Below are 20,178 nucleotides of genomic sequence, written 5' to 3'. Positions count from 1 at the left end.
GAAGGAAGGAAGGAAGGAAAGAAGGAAGGAAGGAAGAAAGGAAGGAAGGAAAAAAGGAAGGAAGGAGAGAGTAAGATCATAATAATAATTACAATAATAAGTAACAGAAATATTTCCTGAACAAAGAAAGAGGAAAGGCTGATGTTTAGAAAATGAATGCCTCTGGGGGACTTATTAAAGGTTTTATTATTATTATATTATATTACATTATATGTTATATTATAATATATTATATTAAAGGATAACCAGTTTACCATCAGACAGAACTTAAAGAGAAATCCATAAGAAATGAACACTATGTCCACAAAGAAGTGTTGAACAAATGATTGTCAAATTAGTGTGTTTAGAGACACAGAAAGAATTCACTTTCAGTTAAGATACTGACAAAAATGGTCATAGAGAAGCTCATCTCTCCCAACTAATCCCCATTGAATATCTGAAAAGGACCCTAAGAGGACCTTTTTAGACTAATGGTGAAGAAGACAAAAAGGAAACAAAAAACCCCCTCTCTTATGCATCCAGAATGGCACAAACAAAACAAGAAACTGGCAGAAGTATGGAGAGGGACCACCTCAGGGAATACTGTGAGAGCCCAGATAAAGACAATGCAAAATGGAACAATTCAAAAATGACCCAAAAAAGAAAACAGCAATTATCTGAGGGACTACAGGAAGACAGGCACATTTGGTACACTACTGGTGGAGAAATGGTTTGGTCCAAACATTCTAGGAAATGGTTTGGAATTTTACCCCAAAAGTCAGCAAACTGTGCATATTCCTTGATCCAGAAAAAAAAAATCGTAAGACCTACATGCCCTGAAGAGAAGAAAGAAAAGGTAAAAGTAATATGTACAAAAATAGCAGCTCTTTTTTGTAGGAAGGAACTAGAAGCAATGGTGTATCATAAATTGGGTAATGAAGGAACTAATTATGACATATAATTTTAAAAGATATTTTATTTTCCCAATTACATGTAATAATTTTACACATACATTTTCTGAAGTTATAAGATTCAAATTGTCTCCCTCCCTCCCTTTCCTCTCCACTTCCAGGAGATGGTAAGCAATTTAATCTGGGTTATACGTGTATTATCATGCAAAACATAATTCCATATTCCATTTTTGCAAGAGAATAATCATATAAACCCAAAACTCCCAAATAAAAACATAAATAAACTAAAGTGAAAAACAGTATGCTTTGATCTGCATTCTGACTCCAACAGTTCTTTCTCTGTAAGTAGATAGCATTCTTTGTTGTAAGTCCTTCAGAACTGCCTTGAATCATTGTATTGCTGAAAACAGCTAATTCTTTCATAGTTGACCTTTGTACAATATTGCAGTTACCGTGTACAGTGTTCTCCTGGTTCTGTTTATTTCACTCTGCATCAGTTCATGCAGATCTTTTCAGTTCTTTCTGAAATCATCCTGTTCATCATTTCTCATAGCCCAATAGTTTTCCATCACTATCATATACCACAATTTGTTCAGTCATTCCCCTCAAAAATTTCTAATTCTTTATGTCATATAATTTAATGGAATATTATTTTGCCATAAGAAATTATAAAAAGGTTTCAGAGATACCTGAAAAGGTTTGGACAAAGTGATACAAGTAAGCAGAACCAATAGGACAATGCACATGGTAATGGTAAAATCATAAAGAAAAATAATTCTGAAAGATTTAAGAACTATGGTCAATGTAATGACTGACCACAACTCCAGAGGCCTGCTGGTAAAGCCTGCTACTCACTTCCTAATGGAAAAATAATTGATTCAGGATGCAAGAACATAATATTACATAAATGGGGTATACAAGAAAAAGTATAGCAGATAAAAAGGAAAAAAGTATGTAAGTGTATATAAAAGTGCAGAGGAAGTAAACATTACATGATCTCACAATGACACACAAAAAGTATAGAAATGAATGAATAACAGGGGGAAAAGATGGGAAAAGGGAAAGAGCAAAGCAAGATGTAAGAGGAAGAGTAGACTCAGAAAGGAATAGTTACAAGCAAAATGAACTTTAGCTTCAGAGAGATAATTTCAAAAGGGTAAGGGGAATTAGAAAGAGAGAAGAAAAACATAAAAATATGAGATCAGAGCTTGGATGTGTTGAAGAAAGGAAGGAGAGAGTTGAAGGAAAAGACCACTTCAGCTAAAAATTGTAGTTGTTGCTGTTCAGGTGTTTCAGTCATGTCTGCCCTTTGTGACCCCATTTGGGATTTTCTTGGCAAAGATACTGGAGTGGTTTGCCAATTTCTTTTCCAGATCAATTGACAGAAGAGGAATCAGGCAAATAGAGTTAAGTGATTTGCTCAGGGTCATACAGCTGATAAGTGTCTGAAGTCAGATTTGAACTCAAGAACTGGACTCCAGGTCCAGTGTTCAATCCACTGTGCCACCTAGCTCCTCCAGTTGAAGACTATTAGGATAATTGGTTTTCTTCTCTTGCTCCACTGCTTTTATCATCAGAAAGTGGAAAATAGAAGGAAAAGAGGAAAAATATACAAACCATGAAATTAAAATAAATTTACCCATAAAACAGAGGTATCTAGCATGATGGATTAGAAAGCAGAATCTAGTAGTCTATAGCAGTGGTGGGCAAACTACTGGCTGGCAGGCCAGATGCAGCCCCCTGAAATGTTCTATTGGGCTGCGCAACATTATTCCTGATCTGACGAATACAATGAGTAGGATACAATACAATGAAACTTTGAATTACCTTAGAAACAGACTCACATTTCCTTTCCTTTGGCCCCTTCTTTAAAAAGTTTGCCCATCACTAGTTTATAGCATAAAAGAAATACACTTTAAATAGAAAGATTCACTGAGAGTTAAAATAAACAGAATTTATAAAAAAAAGTAGGGGTATTAGTTATAATTTCAGAAAAAGTAACAATAAAAAAATCATGTGATTAAAAGATAAGCAATGAAGCTACATTATGCTTAAATGTGCATAGAGATAATATAATAATATCCAATTTTAATGTTTATGGAACAAATGGCATAGCATACTTGAAGGAAATGTATATCAAATTACAGGAAGAAATAGAGTAGAATCATTGTAGTTGCAAGCTTTCATATAACCTCTTTCAGATACAGAAAAATGTAACAGAAAGATAAATAAGAGAGAATTTAATATCTTGAATATAATTTTGGAAAAGTTAGATATGATAGCTCATTGTTACTGAAAAAGAATATGAAGATATATATACATATATATGCATTTTGACCTTTACTTGACCTTTACATATGACCTTTATGACCTTTACAAAAACCAACCAAATCCCAAGGAATTAAAACCAATGCAGAAAAGCACTGATATTAAACACATCCCTTGTCCATCACAATGCATTAAAATTATGATCAATAAAAATCAAAAGTTTTGGAAAAAGTTCAAACAAATGGAAATCAGATCATTTTGTCCAGAAGAATTAGTGGATCAAAATACAAGTAATGGAAGTAACAGATAATTTCATTAAAGAAAATGAAGCCCACGAGAGAGAACCTAATAAAACTTTGGGATGCTGCCAACAAAATTTTGGGGTGAAAATATTTGTTTCTAAATACTTTAATGAGTAAAAAAGAGGAAGAAAAAATATATTAATGAATTGGGCCTGCTAGATAACCAGAAAAAATCAACAAATAAAATATCTCAGCTAAATAAAAAAAAATAGAAACTATGAAATTCAAAGAATAAATAAACAAAACTGAAAAAAGAAGTAACTAATAAACAAGCAAACAAAGAGAAAGAGAGAGAAAAGACTATTGCCCGTAGGGAGGGAGAAGAGGAAAGGGATACAATTTGGAAATCAAAATATAATAAAATTGAATTAAAAAATAAATCCTATTAAGACAAAAAAAAAGAAAACTTGCCCATACTCACTCAGACATAATACTGACTCATATTAGTTTAAAATTAATTTAATATTTTAGGACATACCAACACTGGCATGCCTAAATAACCACCAAACCACATAAAAGGAATACTTTTCAAAATATGAAAAGTCCTAGCAGAAGAAATAAAAACCAAGTGGGAAAAGGAAGAACACATCATCCCATTCATTTTGTCTAGGGTGAGACTTCTCCAGAAAATACTTTCAATGAGTCTACAACACAGTACTTTTGTTCAATTATAAAAAATAAATCATTTCCCCCACTCAGCACACATGGCAAACATTTAAAAAAATAGAAGCAGGATAATAACAACACAGATATGTTTCTCAGTTCCATCAGACATAAAGGTAAAGAGAAATAAGAGTAATAACAACAGTCACAATAAAAACAGTTTCCATGTCTTCTCAGTCTGTATCTTTTCTACCACAGAGCACAAGGCTTGTCATAGAACAGGAAAACCAACATTATTTAATGAATGAATGGAAGAAGCAAGTTCCTACTGGACTGGTGTTGCAGGGAAAATGCAAATTTAGGACTTAATTAGTAAAAAGCAGACTTTGCCAGGCAAAGTTGGCAGGAGCTAAAAAATTCTAAACCTGGAATGCTGAAAGAGGGTACATTTTCACAGAGACTCTGAGATGGCAGTTTGCTTTGGGAGTTGGTTTTAGCAACTGTCTGGTGAGCCTAAATTTTGGAGCTGTGTGGTGGGTATTAACCACAAGATCTTCTAGCAAAACCAAGAAGTTTCAGGTTGAGATAGGAGTTTTATCTGTAACGGTGGACATACAGATAATTCCATCTCTCTGACTTCCCTATTGGATTTACCTTGCTGTTTTTACCTGTGTTCCTGGGACAAGCTGAGACATCTGGACAGCAGCTAAAGGACAGCTTAGTGAGATACCCTTAACCCTGACCAGCCAACCCTTGCCCTAGGCTGTCTGCTGTATTGTTAGAGATAGATTAGCCATCTCCATCCCTCCAGTCACTGATTTACCAATAGACTTTAGTGGCGGTTACTCCTTCTTACCTCCACACCCCGTCCATGTTCAGTTATTAAACCCTTTTTACATAAAGCTTCCTTGATCTTTCTCCTTTCCCAGATACCTTAGTGACATTGTGATTTGTGTACTGTAATAAATGGGTCACAGGGGCCTTATGCTGGTAATAAGGCTAGCAGGAGGATGGATGTGAGTTGGAAGCTAGTTGGAAGGATGGAGTGAGCTGTACCCGGGCTGGGTTTGAAACTTGCTTATAAATGTAACAAGAAATCAAACCAGGAAAATGAGTGTCAAGGGAAACTCTCACTACTAGACATTAGGCTCCTTTAAGATATCAAGTTACCAGCCCCTTCCCTGCTGAGGAAGCAGCTTCCTGTTGGTGAATGACAGACTGGCAGGAAGTGGATGTTGAACTTCCTGCCCTTCAGCAATGGAGTTTGTTCCAGCTGAAACTGCTCAGAACCCTTCCTGTTGCCTGTCCCTGGTTGGCCTTAGATGGTAGGCTAAATAACCAGAGTTTTCAGGGTTAAGCCTAAGGGGTTTATTGATATCAGAGTAAAGGGAACAAGGCAGTGGAAAGAGTGTTAGGAAGTACTGAGATCTAAGGATGAAAGGTATATCTGACTAAGGTTGCCAATAGGTCTTGTCTGGATGGTCTTCTGCTGACCCAGGGCACGTAGCCCTGGGTCAGAGTGATGTGATCTCTGAATAATAAATAAAGTTGGTCTTTGACTAAAGGATTTGCCAGTTGTGCTAATAGTATTGGTAAATTTATCTGCAGGATTGGTTTAAACCCTATTATAGGCCTAAGCTACCCATGTTCTCACTCCCACCAACCCAGGGCCCCAGTGGGTAAGAGATAAGTGAGTGATCAGGGGAGAGGTCAGGGAAGAAAGAACCCAGCCCTGGGTCTCCAGGCTTGGCCCAACTGGCAGTTGGTGCTTTGCCCTATGTCTCATGCCACCGTCAACATTCCAACTAGGGCAACTGACAGGTTTCCCCAGGCCAACATGGCACAGTTATTAAATCTATATTACAAGATGCCCATTTGTCTATATTACAGTACCCTGGCTTTATTCATCTGTCTTGTTATCCAGTCATTCCCCAGCTTAGTGTGTGTTACCTGAGTGTAGTTCCTTTTATCTGTTACCTCTCTACTGTTCCCCAATCCAGCTGAGAGACTAATTTAAACCCCAGTTGTACCTTTGTTCCCTTAACTATTCCCCTAATTATTATATTACCTTTAACACTGGAATGTTTTTGAGATCATAGCTAACCTCCACAATGTTTTTTTTGCAAATCTAGATCTGGGCTCACCTGTGATATTGATGAAAACGCTGTTGACTTTAGATATCTTGCCAGATTCCACTTTGCAGGTGTAGTTCCCAATGTGTTCCACTTTGGCTAATGGGGGAGTGTAACTAACTTCTGTCCCATGTTTGGCAGAGGCCAAAATTTCCCTGCCTTTCTGGATGATGATTTCAGGTTCTTCCAGAAACATGGGCGCCACAAGGATTGTGCACTCGAGTTTGAGGGAGTCACCTTCTGTAATCTCTCCTTCCGGTGTTATTTTGAATTTGGGGATTGAAAAAGGTTCTGCAAAAGAATGAACAAGAGTGTTCTTAGGCATGAGATCAAGGTGATTTTTTACATTTTTAAAAATTCCTTAACTTTAATTCCTTACGTCCTGTCTTAGCATTAATACTATGTATTGGTTCCAAGGCAGAATAGCAGTAAAGGGCTAGGCAATGGAGTTTAAGTGACTTGCCCAGGGTCATACAGCTAGGAAGTGTCTGAGACCAGATTTAAACCCAGGATCTCCCATCTCTAGGCCTGGCTCTAAATCCACTGAGCCACTCAATCTCCTGCCACTTCTTTTAAACATCTGACCTTTATTGTGGGAAGCCAATAAGAGAATAGATAAAAAATCTGAGACTCTTCTTTTGACCCCTTTTGTGATCCACACCCTTTCTTGTTGAAAAGTATTGTGGCCTTATTGAAAAGCTTTAAGCTCTTAGCAAACCAGTAGTCAAGAGGTTAACATTCTTCCCTTTTGGTCAGAAATGCAGCCAAGGCTGAAATCTTAGTTTAGCAGGGGCATTTGCCCCTGAGAAAAGTCTTCTCAGACTTAGCTTGCTGATAATCACGCACCTGAAGGTCCAGCCTGGTTCTTATCTTCACCTTGAAGTTTCTTGAGGTTTCTGTTTGTTGTCTAAACTAATTGCAATGTCTACAGAGCTGTAAAACTCTCTCTGTGTTTGTGGGTGAAAGGGAGTTTGAATTTTCATATATAATAAACTTGTGACTCAATGGCACTTTGGAGAAGCAGCTGTGAGTTAACAGTCAAGATCGTCTCCCGTGTCCTGTTACTTCCTTATCAACTAAGCAATCCTTATCAGAGATGATAGATTTCGACACTTTATGATTTTTAAAACATGACTGTCTTTTCCCACTTTAGAATCCCTTATCCCACTTCAAAAAGAATAGTTCAAAGTTGACATATGAAACAGGTGTCCATACACACCATTCCATATGCAGTCTTCTCTTGACTAAGAAAAGGGAAGTTACTTTTATTTTCCTTACTGCCTCCTTTCTATAAACCACTGTTTTCTTTAAAGTATTTCCATTGTCACATTTTCCTCTCCATGGTCCTAGTGCCCTGTCCCCCACTTTTCTCCTTTATTTTATCTTTGAATATTTGTAGGGAGAAAAGGGGACACATACAAGAGATGTTATGAAAGGATATTAATCTAGGTGTTGTCCTTGACTCCTCACCATCTCTCACCTCCCACATCCAATATATTGCCAAAGCCTATCAATTTCACCTTTTCAACTATTTCCAATACCTCTTCTCTCTCCTCTGATTCTGCCACCACTTTGGTTCAGGACCTCAATCACCTCACACCTTGACTAATGTAATTATCTGCTGGTGGGTCTGCCTAACTCAAGACTCTCCTTCCCTATTCAACACATCCTCTATTCCACCACCAAAATAATTTTCCTAAGGCTCAGGTCCATTCTTGTCACCTCCCTTGTCCCCCATTCAGTAAATTCCAGTGGCTCTCTACCATCTTCAGGATCAAATACAAAATCCTTTGTTTGCCATTCAAAGCTCTCTATAACCTAACATAGACGTGCACATAAGCACACACACACACACACACACACACACACACACACACACACACACACACACACACCTTTCCAGGCTCCTTATCTCATCTTTTATTCTTACCAAATGAGATCTTTGTAACATGTACTTTGCACAGTACTTGGCACACAGTAGGTACTTAATATATGCTTATTGACTGAAAAAGTAGAAACAATAAGAATGGAAAATAGATTGACCTTATGGCTTGGGTGAGTATAAGTGAGTATGATAAGCAGAGGATAGCCAGGAGACTGAGAACCTCAATCCTTAGAATCTGTGTAAATGGAATTTACTCTAGCCCATTCATAGCTAAACTCTTACTTACCCTAGGCATAGAAATGAAGTAATCCTCACCTCCCTTAATGGGGAGGGGGGACAAGTTACCCACACGGGACAATAAGTAACAAATCAAGAACAAGGGACTGCCCTTTGGGCAGTCCAAATCAGTGTAGAGACTGCCATTTGTCCATTTGAATTAGAGGTGGACCCACGGGAGGTGACGAAAGACACTATCTCTTCAAGTATGTTGGCTACTTCCTGTTGAGGCAGTTCCCGCTTTGAACTTGGTGCTGAAGGACCTTCCTTGAGACCTCAGGCAGCGTCTACTCTGTATTGTCACATGGGTAAGTTAGGCTGACTTCCTTGGCCTACCTAGGCCACTTCTAAACTCTGCCTTAAGTAGGCACCAGCCTATCTGGTTGCTAGGCCTTGTGACTTGCAGCCTAATTTATTTAGCCTTTTAACCTTCTCTCTTGTCCAGGCCTCTACAGGCCTGGACTAGCCTCTCCCTTTCTCTTTATTCCTACATCGTTACCTTCCTGATTGTAAATAAACTGCCTTAACCCGATGCTGACTTGGGTCTGATTTAATTATGGAATCAATCTGAATTTTTGATTCCTGACGGCCACATTTTAAATTAATATCTATAAAATATCTAAATTTCCCTCTTACAAGTCCCATCCTTCCTCTTATCGCTGTATATGATTATGACTTCTTGAACCTTCTAAGTGATAAAATGTCTTGTCTTTCAAGCCCCTTTTCCTGAAAGTTATGCAGACTGACTTAGAAGCAAACAACAGTAATAATAACTCCCATTTATGTAGCACTTTAAGGATTGCAAAATACTTTGCCTGACAAAACCATTAGCAAATTATGATCCTTAAAAAAAATTAGCCCCGATTTGTAGATGAGAAAACTGGGGCACAGAGAGGTTAAATGATTTACTTTGTGGGAGCTGGGAATTAAACCCAAATCTCCTGTCTTTATGCCAATATTCTCTCCACTAACAATGGATTTGCTTCCCCATTTTGGCTAACCTACAATGTCCTAAACAAACTCATTATCCTTCCCCACAAATTCATATCTCTTCTAAGCTTCTACATTTCTATATAAGGCATTGCCATTCTTCCATTCTCCCATATCTGGAACATTGGTTTTCCTTGACTCCTTATTCTCCCTCATCTTATACATCCAGTCAATTACCCAATCTTGCTCTTTCTGTCTCTCCAAATTACCTTTCTCTCTATTCACACAGTTGTGACCACCTTAGTTCAGACTCACATCATCTTTCAGCAGATTATTGAAAGATCTCCCTTAATTGCTCTCTCTCTGTCCCAACTCTCTCCTTATGCCAGTCTGTCCTATACTTAGCTGCCAAAGTTATAATCCTTTAAAGCTGATCTGATAATGTCATTACCCTATGCAGACAAACTCCAACTGTTCCATATTATTTCTGGAGTAAAATATAAACTCCTGATTTAGATTTGTAAAGCCTTTTGCAACCTGGTCCCATCCTATCTTTCTAACTTTACAGGACATTATTCGTCTCACACTCTGGTAGTCCAGCCAGCCAGTTCTCTTTTCCCCAATATGGTACCCTATTTCTCACATGTGGGCTTTTGTATCTGCTGTCCTCCAATACTGGGACATACTCTCTTCTTATCTTTACCCCATAGAATCCCTCCTCCTTCCACTCACAGATCAACTCCACCTTCTTCATGAAGCTTTTCTTAAACCTGTCCTCCCTTGCAAACTACATCATTTTAAACTATTTTATATTTATTATTTTTATATTTATCCTGCATGTATTAATATTGGTTTTCCTAGTTAGAATTTAAGATCCTTGTGAGTAGGGATTGTTTCATTTATCTTCTTTATATCCTAAGAATATAGTATAGTATCTGATACACAGTAGGTCCTTAATAAATCCCTGATTACTTTTCTATAAGTCAATAAGTATTTATTAAATACCTACTATGTGCCACACACTGTGCTAAGTATTTAGGGTACAAAGAAAGACAAGCAACAGTCCCTACTCTTGAGCAACTCAAATTGAATGGTGAAAACAACATACAACTATATATAAACAAGCTATATATAAAGGATAATCAGGAAATAATCAACAGAAAGAAGTCATTGGAATTGAGAGGGATTGGGAAGTCTCCCTGTAGAAGGTGAGATTTTAGGTGAAGGAAGACAGGAAAACCAGGAGATAAGGATGAGGAGGGAGAGCATTCCAGGCATGGGTGAAAATCAGTGAAAATACCTATAACCAAGAGACAGAGTATCTTATTCCAGGGAAAACAAGGAAGCCAGGGTCACTGGATCAAGGACAATATGGAAGGAGTTAAGACTGGAAAGGTAGCATTATGAAGGACTTTGAACTCAAAGCAGAGGATTTTGTATTTGATCCTGGAGGTGATAGGGAGCCACTACAATTTATTAAGTAGGGTTGGAGAGAGGGTGCTGAGTTTTAGGAAAAATCACTTAGTGGGAATACACTTGTGGCAGGTGGATCAACTGGCAGGTTGCAATAGTCCAGGTATAAGGAGATGAAGGTCTGCACCAGGATGGTGGCAGTGTCAGAGAAGAAAAGGGGATTTCGTTCTGTCCCACTATACCCCCTACAATGCTTTATATAAGATTTTATTAGAAAATGGCATCCCACCCTTATATGTTGGAATTCCCATGTGCACTGCTGTGGGCTACTTCATGTAAATGACTTTGTAGTAAGAACCACATTCTGGTTTAGGGTGAAATGGGGAGTTATATGCAGAAAGCACAGAGTACTCATGACTTTAGAATCTCAAGAAATTAGTCATGATTCAGCAGTTGGATTTTGAACTTCCAGATCAGGGTTAGAGGGCACTGCTTCAGAGAACACCTTGATGCCCTGGGAGGACTGATTCCCCATCTCATCTCCTCTATTGAATCACAAGGTAACAAGAAATAAATTATACTGCTACACAAAGGGTAAGTGGAAAGTTCCCAAGGGATCAGTCACAGAGATGGGGGGCTATAGGGCTTCGCTTAACCACTTGATGAAAAGCTGCAAACAGTATCTTATAAGAAACAAGCCACCCTATTCAGCTCCTAAACCTTTCCTTTACATTCTTTCCATGCCAATCTCACACTCTCTGTTGTGACTGTGAATCTCATCCTAATTTGAATTGATTGGTACTTTGGTACTGATGGTGGTAATTTGGCATTGATTGGTGAGGGTCAAATTAGGAATTTCTTTGTTAGATTTCTTCTACCTGGAGAGAATTATTTGGCAACTCTTTACAAAGCAATTCAGGTACATTTCCAGGAGGCCAAAAATGCAGGCAGAACTTATCAATCTGAAAGGTCATTTTCCTGTGCATTTTTTTGGTAAATATTTATATATGAACTTTTAGTGCCAAGATGGCAGAATGAGGTAGCAACCCTAAGTCCTCCCAAATAACCCCCTTAACAACCTTAAAACAAAGCTTCAAACCAGGTTTTAGAGCATATTTCTAGATCAGAGTAACTTAGAGAATAATGCACAAGAGGTCTGTCTCACTGGGGTAAGAAGGAAGCAAAATCCAAATAGACAGCAGCAAGGGCAAGCTATATTCCAGTGGGTCATTCAAAGCCTCATCCCCTTAGCACTGATGTCCTAACCTGATCCAAACCTTCTGTAAGGTTGTTCCCCTGGGGTGAGCCAGCATAAAGGCTCCACTCCTTGGGGGTGTCAGCAATAAGACTCCATCTCTGGATCTATTCAATAGTGAGGCTCTGCCCTCAATATAGGCTAGCAGTGAAGTCTCTCACCTGTGCAAGGCAACAGTGAGGCTTCTCACCAGTGCAAGTCAGCAGTGAAACCCCCTACTAGTATATGCCAGCAGCTAGACCCTAAGGACTGGTGCAAGCCAGCAGCAAAGTCCTAAGCCTTAGCACAAGAAATGAGAAACAGTGCCCTCTCCAATCCACAAGCAGAGGTCAACTTTATTATACGATAAAAAAAAAGATCACAAATTAAACTGGTAAAAATGAACAAAAAAAACAAAAAAATCTAATTCTAGATATTTACTATGGTGACAAGGATATTATATAAACTTAAAAGGGGACAATATTGTCAAAATAACTACATATGAAACATCAAAGAAAATATGAATTGGTCTCAGGTCCCAAAAGATCTCATGGAAGATCTCAAAAAGGACTTTAAAAATCAAATAAGAGAGTTAGAAGAAAAATTGGGGGACAAATGAGAGTAATGAAAGACAAGCATGAAAAAACCAGTTTGGTAAAGGAAGTAAAAAAAATGTAAAAATCAAAAAATATGCTGAAGAAAACAACTCTTTAAAAAAGTAGAATTAGTCAAATGGAAAAGGAGGTACAAAAATTCACTAAAGCAAACAAGATTTTAAAAAATAGAACTAGCTAGAAGAAAAAGGAGATACATAAGCTCACTAAAGAAAATAATTCCTTAAAATTCAGAATTAGGCAAGTGGAAATTAAAGACTGCATGAGGCTTTAAGAAACAATTAAACAAAATCAAAAGAATGAAAAAATAGAAGAAAAAGAAATTTCTCATTGGAAAAACAAGTGCTCTGGAAAATAGATCAAAGAGAGTTAACTTAAGAATTATTGCCCTGGGGACAGCTAGGAGGCTCAGTGGATTGAGAGCCAGGCCTACAGATGGAAAGTCCAGGCTCTAAATCTGGCCTCAGGCACTTCCTAGCTGTGTAATCCTGGGCAAGTCACTTAACCCCTCTTGCCTAATTCTTACTACTTCTCTACTTTGAAACCAAAACACAGTATTGATTCTAAAATGCAAAGTAAGGGCTTAAAAAAAGATAATAAAAACTACCCGCAAAAATGGAAAACAGCGTGGAAGAAGCTAGATATAGACCAATATCTCACACCCTATACCAAGATAAGGTCAAAATGGATATATGATTTAGATATAAAGATCAATACCATAACAAAATTAGAGAAACACAGAATAGCTTACCTGGAAGATATTTGGAGAAGGGAAGAATTTATAACCAAACAAGAGATAGAGAGTATTATGAGTGTAAAATGAATAATTTTGATTATATTACATCTAAAAGTTTTTGTACAAACAAATATATATATATATACATATATATATATTGCACAAATAATAGAACCAAGATTAGAAGGGAAACAACAAACTGGGGAAAATTTTATAACAAATGCTTCTGATAATGGTCTAATTTCTCAGATTTATAGAGAACCAAGTCAAATTTATAGAAGTGTGTTTTGCATGACAATAAAAACAAAATAAAATAAAGAATTATTTGGACTTTCTGAAAACCAGGAGCAGAAAAAGAAACTGGACATCTTCAAGAAATTATCAAGAAAAACTGCCCTATATCCTAGAATCAAAAAATAAAACAGAAATTGAAAGAATCTACCAATCACCTCCTAAAAGAGATCCTAAAAGGAAAACACAATCAGGATTACATAGGATTTAGCAGTTTCTATTTAAAGATTGGGATGGCTTGGAATATAATGTTATAGAAGGTAAAGGAGCTAAGATTACAACCAAGAATCACCTACTCAGAAAAAGTTAGTATAATCCTTAAAAAAAAAAATAGATATTTAATGAAATTAAGAACTTTCCTGAATCCCTAATTTAAAAAAAAAAGAGCTACATTGAAATTTTAACATTCAAATAGAAGACTAACAAGGTAAACAGGAAAAAGAAATCTTAAGAGATTCAATAAGGTTAAACTATTAAACTGTGCATGTACCTATATGTGAAGATAGTACTTATAACTCATGCACTTTATCAATTTTATGGAAATTAAAAGGAATATACATAGATAAAGAGTGGGAGTATGAATTAACTATAATGAGATGATATAAAAAAACAAAATTATGGGAGGAAAAAGAGGACAGCACTGGGAGAAGAGGGAAGGGGGAGATAAAATGGGGTGAATTATTTCACATAAAAGAGGCATAAAAGAGCTATTACAATGGAAGGGAAGATGAGGGGAGGTGTCAGGTAACACTTGAACCCCACTCTCATTGGATTTGGCTCAAAGATGGAATAACATACATGCTCAGTTAGATATAGAACTCTATATTACCCTAAAAGGAAGTAAAAAGGAATAGGGTGGGGACTGATAGAAGGGAAGAGAAATTTGGGAGATAATGGTCAAAAGTAAAATATGTGTAAGGAGGGACAGGGTAAAAGGGAGGAGAGAAAAGAATAAACAAAAGGAGGGAAATATAGTATAAAAAATAGATATGGATTAAAAGCCCAAATCCTACAATATGCTATTTATAAGAAATAAATTTGAAGCACATAGACACACACAGAATAAAGGTGAAGGGCTAGAGCTGAATTTATTATGCTTTGGCTGAAGTAAAAGAGGTAGAGGTCGTAATGATTCCGATAAAGCTAATGTAAAAATTAGTCAAAATTTAAAAGATAAGGAAGGAAATATATCTTGCTAAAAGGTACCATAGACAATGAAGTAATATCATTACTAAACATATGTGCACTAAGTGGTATAGCATTCAGATTTTTAAAGGGAGTTAAATGAGTCATAGGAGGAAATAGACAGTAAAACTATACTATTGGGGACTCCAATTTTTCCATCTCAGAGCTAGATAACTCTAACCAAAAAAGCAAACAGGAAAGAAATGAATGTGAATAGAATTTTAGAAAAGTTAGATATGATAGACCTCTAGAGAAAATTAAATGAGAATAGAAAAGAATATACCTTTTTTATCAGCACATGGAACCTTCAAAAAAACTGATCATGTATTAGGATATAAAAACTTCACAATCAAGTGGAGAAAAGCAGAAATATCAAATGCATCCTTTTAAGATAAAAAAACAATAAAAATTACCTTCAGTAAAAGGCCATGGAAAGAGAGGTGAAAAATCAATTGGGACAATGAGGTGGTTCAGTGGATAAAGTGCCAGTACTAAAGGGGGGAGGTCTTGAATTAAAATCTGGCCTCAGACACTGCCTAGCTGTGTGACTCTGAGCAAGTCACTTAACTGCAGTTGCTTAGCCCTTATCACTCTTCTGCCTTGGAATTGGAATTCTGAACTTGGAACTTGGAATTAGTTGGAATTAGTATTGATTATCAAGTGGAAGGCAAGGATTTTTAAAAATTAATTGGAAATTCAATAATCAATTCTAAAGAATAAGTGGGTCAAAGAACAAATTATAGAAATAATCAGTAATTTTACTAGGAAGAATGACAACAATGAGACAACATACCAAAATTTGTGAGATACAGCTAAAACAGCACTTAGGGAGAAATTTTTCTCTCTAACCACATCAATAAAATAGAGGGGAAATCGTCTGATAAATGGACATGCCACTAAAAAAAACTAGAAAAGAACAAGTTAAAAAATTCTAATTAAACACCAAATTGAAAATTCTGAAAATCAAAAATGAGATAAACAAAACAAAGTAAAAAAGCAATTAAACTAATAAATAAAACTAAAAGCTGGTTTAATGAAAAAAATAAATAAAATGGGTAAATCATTAATTAATTTGTTTTTAAAAAGGAAAGAAGAAAATCAAATGAGTATCAAAAATGAAAGACGTACACCACTAATGAAAAGGAAATTAAAACAATTATTAGGAGCTATTTTACCCAATTATATGCCAACAAATATCTGACAATCTAAGCGAAATGGATGAATTTTAAAAAATATATAAATTGCCCAGATTAACAAAAGAGGAAATGGAATATTTAAATAACCCCATCTCAGAAAAAGAAAGTGAACAAGCCTTCAATGAACTCCCTAAGCAAAAAATCTCCAAGGCAAGATGGATTCAAAAATGAATTCTACCAAACATTTAAAGAAGAATTTATCCCAATACTATATGAAAATTTTAGAAAAATATCTGAAGGAGTCCTACCAAACTTCTTTTACAACACAAATATAATTGATATCTCAACCAAGAAGAACTGAAACAGAGAAAGAAATTTTTTTTTTGCTAATGATTTTGCTAATAAATATTGATGCAAAAAGTTTAAATAAAATACTAGGAAGGAAATTATAGCAATATATCACAAAGATTATACACTTTAAGCAGACAGGATTTACACCAGGAATGTGGGGATGGTTCAATATTAGAGAAAACATGAGCATAATTGATTGCATCAATAACAAAATCAACAGAAATCATTTAATTATTCCAATAGATGTAGAAAAAGCCTTTGACAAAATACAATATCCATACCTATTAAAAAACACTAGAGTATAGAATGGAGCTTTTCTTATAATGAAAAATTGTATTTATGTAAAATCATCAGTAAGCATTATCTGTAACAGAGATAAACTAGATTCCTTCCCACTTAGATCTAAGGTGAAGTAAGGACACCCGTTATTACCACTATTATTCCATATTGTACCAAAAACGCTAGCAAAGCAATAAGGGAAGAAAAAAGGAATTAAAAGAATTAGAATAAGAGTTTAAGAAACAAAAAGATTACTCTTTGCAGATAATATAATGATAGAGAATCCTCATAATTTGAATAAAAAACTAAAAAATTAACAACTTTAGCAAAGTTGCAGGATATAGAATAAACCCACATAAATCATCAGGGTTTCTACATATTACCAACAAAATCCAGCAGGAAGACACAGAAAAAGAAATTCCATTTAAATTAACTGTAGATAATATAAAATACTTGGGTGTCTAACTGCCAAGATAGACCCAGGAATTATATGAGCACAGTTACAAAGCACTTTTCACATAAATAAAATCAGATTTAAACAATTGGAAAAATGTTAATTGCTCATAGGTAGGTGTTGTAGAGAAATGAGTAATCTTAATCTTGAGGTTAAAAGGAGGGATAAAGGTGAGGTAGGCATTAGGAGGAGGAATGAAAGGGGAATGGCTGAATATAGGGAAGGAAAGAATGAGGTGGTATATTGGATGGTAAGGGAATAGATGGGGATATTCTTGAAAGGCAGCTTAAAACAGGCTAGAGCAGGGGTCAGCAACATATGGCTCTTTCTGCAGGAGCCATAAAGTCAATTTTTTTTCAGGTGCTGTTACAGGAGTACACACTGTGAGCACTGTACGGCTCTCAATCCACTGAGCTACCCAGCTGCCCCCAATGGATTATTTGTGGCGTTTATGGCTCTCACAGCCAAAAAGGTTGCAGACCCCTCGGCTAGAGGCTGAGGCTAGAGACAGGGGATACTGAGGAGATAGAGGCGGGATCCTTCAAGGTGAGGAAAGGTATCTCTATAGATACAAAGGAGTTGGGCCAGTCAGAAATGTTTAAATCTGCCTTGAGGGTTTCTCTTGTTAGTTTCTAAAGTCCCTTAAGGGAGGAGTCAAAGGGCTCCTCCCTGTCAGTGAAACTGATGGCAGGAGGAAGTCTCGGGTAAGACTTCCTGTCAAGATGGATGCCTCCAGTTCCCTCAAGAAATAAAAGAAAATAACTCCTTCCCCCTTCAGCCCTTGCCTTAATCTTCGACACAATGATTCACCAGAGGGTTTGAGTAGGTAACAAAGGGGATTTATTAATACTAGAGTTAATCAGAAGGAGAGAGGGATTTAGGGTTTTGTAACAGCCACTAGGGAGAAAGCTAAAGGTGGGGGAAGGGTCACAGGAGGGTTAGACTAAGAGCCTGCTCTCCCAGTCAGGAAGATTTGGCTGCCTTAAAGTAAAGTATTTACTAGATCAATAAATAAGGGATAGCTTGATTTAAAGATGTCCTACTTGCCTACAGAAAACAAAAGCCACAAAGTCTAGTCACCAAAACCAAAACCACTATTCCTCCCAGAGCCCAAAGGGAAATTCAGGGAAAATAACAGGGAAGTAATATGGAGAGGGTCAGGGAGAGGTCCAGAGAAATCAGCTCCGTTCAAATTGTCCAGAGACAAAAGTACAGGCCAAGGCAAAGCTGAAAGCAAAAGCAGAGCCTCAGTTGGAACTTCAGCTCTCTTCAAGCCTCAGGTTCCAACTCAACTTTTGTGAAGATTCTAAGACTTCTAATTGCCAGGGCTATTTACAGTTGACTCTTGCAAGAACAAAAGCCTCTGTTGCATCTTTGCATTACATAGGTTAAGCCAATATAAAAATGACAATGCCACCTAAATTAATAGGTGCCTAATATTCAGTGTCTTGCCAGTCAAATTACCCAAAAATTATTGTTTAGAACTAGAAAAAAAATAAGAATACAATTCATCTGGAAAAACTAAAGATCAAGAATATTAAGGGAATGATGAAGAAAAAAATTTGAAAGACCATAACCTAGGAGTACCAGATGTCAAACTGTATTACAAAGCTGTAATTATCCAAACAATATGGTACTGGCTAAGTGGATTAATGGAATAGATTAGCTATACAACACACAGCACTTAATAAATATTTTCAGAAATTGATTCTACCTCTGTCCTATGAAACAAAAGGGAGTAGAGAATAGAGCATGCACCAATGCCATATAAAGGTTTGGGATTAAGACAGTCATGACAACCTATGATAAAGTTATCTCCCTATATCATGCCTTACACGAGATGCTTTAATTTCCATCTCTCCCCTAAGATGTTTTCCCATGTCATTTCATTGGTTCTTTTCATCTGGAATCTGCTTAATTAACAGTAAGATAGGGATAAGAGGTGGCAACTGTCACTCACTTTGGTGCTTTAGTTGATGGGGCACTTAGAATTACAGTCTCAGAGTCGGAAGGAGACTCAAATACAATTCATATCTGATTAAGAATATCTAAGATCCCCAATAAGCAATCATTGAGCCTCTGCTTGACAACTTTTAGTGAAGAGGAACCCATTTCATTCCAAAGCAACCCCTTCCTCTTTGGTATGGCTCTAATTTATAGGAAATTTTCTCTTATGTTGAGCTGAAATCTGTCCCTCTGTAACTTACAGTTGTTGCTACCAGTTCTGTCCTCTGGGACTAAGAAAAATAAGTCTAATCCTTTTTCCTTACATAGCTCTTTAAAGGCTTAGCCTAAATATCCCACATTCTTCCAATCAAATTGAATGCTATCTAAATCTCCTCTAGACCCAAAAGCCATTTTCCATACAGAGCCCTGGAACCTCCTGATTGTCTCTATTCTGGAACCACCGACACTCACAGATCTAAAGTAGTCATCACACCACCAAAAAAATACTAGACTGCCCAGTTAAATATTAGATTGCCCAGTTAAAGTTCAAATTATGGGAGCTTTCTACCTAAACCAAATTTGCATACCACAAGTAACAATGAAAATAGAAGAAGAAATCTTACCCCTCACAGTGACCCAGTCACTCCTGCTGAATTCTGAGGCCTCCAGGAAACTCCCAAAAGAGATCTTGGCCTGGCATTGAAAAACTAAAACATGGTCTCGTTCTTCTATTGGGAAGTCCAGAGTCACAAAATTTTCGTGTAGTTTCATCTTTTCTTTTCTTTGCTTGAAGACATGCATATCCAGTTTTTCGATGATAAAATATATTGGGGGCTTCTCTTCAGGAACAGAACACCCAACTTTCACCACTCCTCCTTCCATCACTTCTATCTTGTCCACTGTAATCCTGGGACTTGGTACTCCTTTTAAAAAAAAGAAAAGTAAATAACACAAGTATAATCTGGAGTCACAGACTAGGTTCTCTTTGGAGGTGGCCAGATGTTTGGCTTGACTAATTCTTTTTTTAAAAAACTCTACCATCCATCTGAGAATCAATACTGTGCATTAGTTTCAAGACAGAGGAGTGGTAAGGACCAGGCAAGGGAGATTAAGTGACTTTCCCAAGGTCACACATCTAGCAAGAGTCTGAGGCCAGATTTGAACCAAGGACCTGCCACCTCTAGACCTGGCTGTCAGTCTGCTGAAAAACACCTAGCTTGACTTTAATTCCATATATATATATATATATATA

General features: G+C 36.7%; 1 protein-coding gene across 1 annotated transcript in view; it reads right to left on the bottom strand.

Annotated features, from left to right (window-relative positions):
• The window catches only part of PECAM1 (platelet and endothelial cell adhesion molecule 1), a 105,851-nt gene that overhangs the window by 67,473 nt on the left and 18,200 nt on the right, over positions 1–20,178 (bottom strand). The window contains exons 4-5 of the mRNA XM_044675162.1: positions 19,550–19,849; positions 6,208–6,486 (exon numbers count right to left, since the gene is read on the bottom strand). Of these exons, the coding sequence (XP_044531097.1) occupies positions 6,208–6,486; positions 19,550–19,849 (579 nt within the window). The remainder of the gene's footprint in view (positions 1–6,207; positions 6,487–19,549; positions 19,850–20,178) is intronic.

Source organism: Gracilinanus agilis, chromosome 4, assembly GCF_016433145.1.
Source record: "Gracilinanus agilis isolate LMUSP501 chromosome 4, AgileGrace, whole genome shotgun sequence".
In the NCBI taxonomy this organism is placed as follows: Eukaryota; Metazoa; Chordata; class Mammalia; order Didelphimorphia; family Didelphidae; genus Gracilinanus; species Gracilinanus agilis.
The sequence above is the reverse complement of the archived record's forward strand: the minus strand, read 5'-3'. Positions and strand labels throughout refer to the sequence as shown.